The sequence below is a fragment of the Protomyctophum parallelum genome, assembly GCF_964188405.1.
Source record: "Protomyctophum parallelum genome assembly, chromosome: 18".
NCBI classification, from domain to species: domain Eukaryota; kingdom Metazoa; phylum Chordata; class Actinopteri; order Myctophiformes; family Myctophidae; genus Protomyctophum; species Protomyctophum parallelum.
The window spans coordinates 29199918-29204350 of NC_139716.1; the positions used below are offsets into that span (position 1 = coordinate 29199918).

At 40.8% G+C, this 4433-nt stretch overlaps 1 protein-coding gene across 1 annotated transcript in view; it reads left to right on the forward strand.

Moving 5' to 3' along the window:
• Window positions 1–1946: 1946 nt before the first annotated feature.
• The window catches only part of LOC310876187 (broad substrate specificity ATP-binding cassette transporter ABCG2-like), an 18261-nt gene continuing 15774 nt past the window's right edge, over window positions 1947–4433 (forward strand). The window contains exon 1 of the mRNA XM_083789632.1: window positions 1947–2038. Within this exon, the coding sequence (XP_083645758.1) occupies window positions 1970–2038 (69 nt within the window). The 5' untranslated portion in view covers window positions 1947–1969. The remainder of the gene's footprint in view (window positions 2039–4433) is intronic.

A 4433-nucleotide genomic window follows, 5' to 3' on the forward strand; every position in this document is an offset into this window, starting at 1 on the left:
GGGTGCCTTCTCTATAAATATATATACTCTAAGCCCTGGACCGAGATGCCTGGAGAGCTCATGTTCGTGGCCTATGCCCAAGGTTGGGCAATAGGCGTAAGTAAGTAAGTAAGTACATCACTCTGGATAAGAGTAGGGATGCACCGAAAGGGACATTCTTGGCTGAAACCGAATATAGGATACGGTTGGCCGAATACCGAATATCCAAATATGATTAATATTATATATTTATTTTCCTACGATTGCTGTCATGGCCGTACCTTAAAGCTACCTGATTTATGGCAAAATAATTTGAATGCATTTGAATGCATTAATTGCAGCATGTGCACTATTCGGTGATATATTTTCTGCCTATTCGGGCCGAAACCGAATAGGCCCGAAAATGCATTTTTAGCCATTTTCTGCCGAATATTTTCTGCGGACGAATATTCGGTGCATCACTAGATATGAGCATCTGATACAGGACTGACATTATAAATTGAAACATCTGGAAAGTGTCTCTGGAAGAGAGAGAGAGAGGGGAGAGAGAGGGAGGGAGAGAGAGAGCGAGAGAGGGAGAACTTGATAAGGAGACGTGTGCCTTTAGGCTCCTAATTTCATTCCATTGGGTCCCGAGATTCTTGTTTTAACTCTGATGTAACAACTCAACTGAATGCAGAGAGAGAGAAGGGGGGGGGGCTTCCGTGCTTACCTCATAGTTTCACTCACTCGCTCACACACACACACACACACACACACAGCCACTGACCTCCCCTCTACTTCCCTTATCCAACTTTTACAATAGTGTCAACTCATAAACCATGATCATACCACACAAATCACCCTTCCCCTCTCTCTCTCTCTCTCTCTCTCTCTCTCTATCTCTCACTCACTCACTCACTCACTCACTCACACACACACACACACACACACACACACACACACACACACACACACACACACACACACACACACACACACACACACACACACACACACACACACACGTGCACCACACATAATAAACTCAGTCCAAGGCTGTATTCACAGTGTGTTTGTTCAGTGTGTGCTGTGCCTCTGTGTGTGTGTGTGCTTGGTTGTGAGCTGCATGGTGGATGGGATTCTAAACGTCTTTTCTGAAGGAATTCCTTCCGGTAAGTTATCATATTATCATCCCTACAGAATGAAGTAAAGTCATGTTGCTGTTTATTGATTTAAAGTCACGTTACTCTAGCTAGTATATAATTATGGGGTGTGGACAATGATGTCTTGCTTGACAGAGACGTTAAGACACGACAATGTGTCAACTCATTCCTCTTCAGTGAGTTGTTTATGTAACCGTCTGTGATACGGTCCGCCTGCACATTTACTGCCACTGTGTCACTTGTACACAGTGCAGCATGTTGTATGCGGTACTGTACGCTGTACAGTAGGCTACTGTATTTTGTAATGTACTGTATTAGACTGTGTGTTGTTGCAGTGGTTGGAAAAAGTAAATTGCATGTTTTACTTGAGTGAAAGTATCAATACTGCAATGTAGAAATATCTCATACATTACAAGTAAAAGTTCAGAAATTCTAAATGTACTTGAGTACATTTTGGCATCAAAATGTACTTAAAGTACCAACATTGAAAGTATAGGCTACTCATTATACAGACTGTACCAAATGTCAAGATTGGCTATTTTCAAATTGCCAAAATGTATATAGGGCTGAAGTGTAACTGTGTATGTGTTTATAGTAAGTATCTATAGTAAGTAAAGTTTGAAAATAATTGTAGTGGAGCAAAAGTACAATAGTTGTCTCAGAGATGTAGTGGAGTAGAAATAAAAGTACTGAACATTGGAAATACTCAGGTAGAGTAAAACAAAAAACTCAATTGTACTTAAGTACAGTACTTAAGCAAATGTACTTAGTTACTTTCCACCACTGACTGTATATACTGTGTGTTGTATGTTTCATGTTCAGGAGTGCACAGGAGAGGCTAGAAGATGTCCGAGCGGTCCGTTCACCTCCCTATCGAGGGAGATATAGAACTCAATGAAAAACCCAAGTACCAGGTGAGCTATCGCCATGTAATGATCCATATATAGCGGTGGTTTTCAACCAGCGGTCCGGGGACCACCAGTGGTCCTTGAGGGGGGGTTCCAGGTGGTCCCCAGCTAAATGATGGAGAGTTGGTAACCAAGTGGACCCTGTAAAATGACATTTCGGTTTAGTTTTACGCTCTCAGGAGTTAGATTATTGTTAAACATCTGTTTATCAATGAGATAATGTAAAAATAATTGTTATTTTGATCAACGTTTGCCTTTTATCTCTCCTATGGTACCAAGTCTACCAACATCAATACAGCATGGAATTGTGGACAAAATCGTATCCAGTGACAACAAAATATTCTAAGTTTTGGATCTGAGAGGATAAATCCCATTAAATGTGGCTCAAATGCCGAATAAATAATGGACCTTGATATGACAAAAGGTTGAAAACCACTGCCATATACTGTAGGATAGAACATGATACATGGGAAACATGTAGCCATATTTTCTCATTGCAAAATACTGTATGTGTCTTCTTCTCCATTTCTATTTCTTTGAATCATGACGTCATCACTTCCCTGTCTGCCTTCTGTCCACTAAGCAATATCCTGACACTTACTGTCATGTTTAAATGTTTCTGCCACAGTCATGTTCAGTTATTTCCATAACATGTTTAGTTGCGTTTCCCTGACTCATGTTTCCTTGTGTTCCCCTGAGTCATGTTTATTTGTGTTTTCCAGTGTCATGTTCAATGCCGTTTCCATGACTCATGCTTAACCAAATTGTCTTTGTTTCATTATCTAATATAGCATCTTTTTGTACTTCCTACACTATTAGTTCATGATGGCAACAGGCTGTGCCATGTTGTCATCAGTAGGGGTGGGACGATATGGGTACCTCACGATACGATATATATATATCGCGATATTAGGCCCTCGATAACGATAATATCACGATATTCGATATATTGCGATATTTGCGATATATCGATATATTGTATGTATGTGAAAACGCTGTCTATGGGAGTGGTTGCACCACTCAAACACTAAATTAATACTCAATAAACTTTGACTCATACCCTCATCATAATACCTCACAAACACTACCAACTGACCATTATCACTGGTGTCATCCTAATGCCTTACAAACACCACCAACTGACCATTATCACTGGTAGCATTATAATACCTCACAAACACTACCAACTGACCATTATCACTGGTGTCATCATAATACCTCACAAACACCACCAACTGACCATTATCACTGGTAGCATTATAATACCTCACAAACACCACCAACTGACCATTATCACTGGTAGCATTATAATACCTCACAAACACCACCAACTGACCATTATCACTGGTGTCAGTGGACTTGTCCACTGCTGGGGAAATGCATTCTGCATTTTGTATTCCCACAAAGCTGTTTGGACAAATCACCATCCAGTAATTCAGCACTTCTGGTTGCTGTGGAATGTGAGAGTGGGATTTGGTTTATTTTAGCTGTCATCTCCTCCTTTTCTAAACGTGTTGTTCATCACTTCATTATGGACAACATTATTTTATTCCAAATTAACTTAATATTTCAGCACACCCCTAGTTGTCAGCCTATTGTCTTGTCTGCATATATTTTGTTGATTACGTCCACCAGGGTGCTGTACTTGGTCTCCTATAGTTCCCCCCCCCCCCCCCCCCCCAAAAAAAACAAATCATTTAGCTGAAAATAACCGATCTACAAGCTCACAACGTGATGCATACATTGAGCTTGTAGATCTGCTATCTTCGCCAAATGTTCATCTGTTATGAGTCGACATACCCAGCAGGTTGAAGTGGTTAACCCATTTTGGGCGGGAACCCCTTTTGGTGTTAGCATTATGTCATGCTTTAGCTATTGAAAAATAGCAGATCTACAAGCTCATAGCGCGCCACCGAGTGGCGCGCTATGAGCTTGTAGGTCTGCTATTTTTTTTAAACGACTGACATAGAAACATAGCTTTTTCAGAAAACTGTCAGGATGTAGAAGACATTTTTAGAATCTGATCTCAGGTCAAAATGGGTTTTAAGAGGCTGACACAGACAGCGCCAGACACTCGCGTCAAGAATCACACACACGTTGTTTTTAACATCTGTAGCAACACTGGACGTGTCAAAACCACCAAAAATGACACCATTTTTATTCATGTTTTCATCTTATAACCCATAAGGGCTATAGATAACTTCACTGAGGTCTTTGACTGTACTGTATACGCCGGTGACATCAGCGCTTTAAACAAACAAACAAACAAACAAAACAAAAAAAAACATGGATGAGGAGAACGGCGTACAGAGGTGCCCTGTTCTATTTGACGGCACGTTCAAGGCCGCTGGTCAGAGTTCAGGTAGAAAGGAGAGAAGAGAAAGGGACACTGTAGCCATCA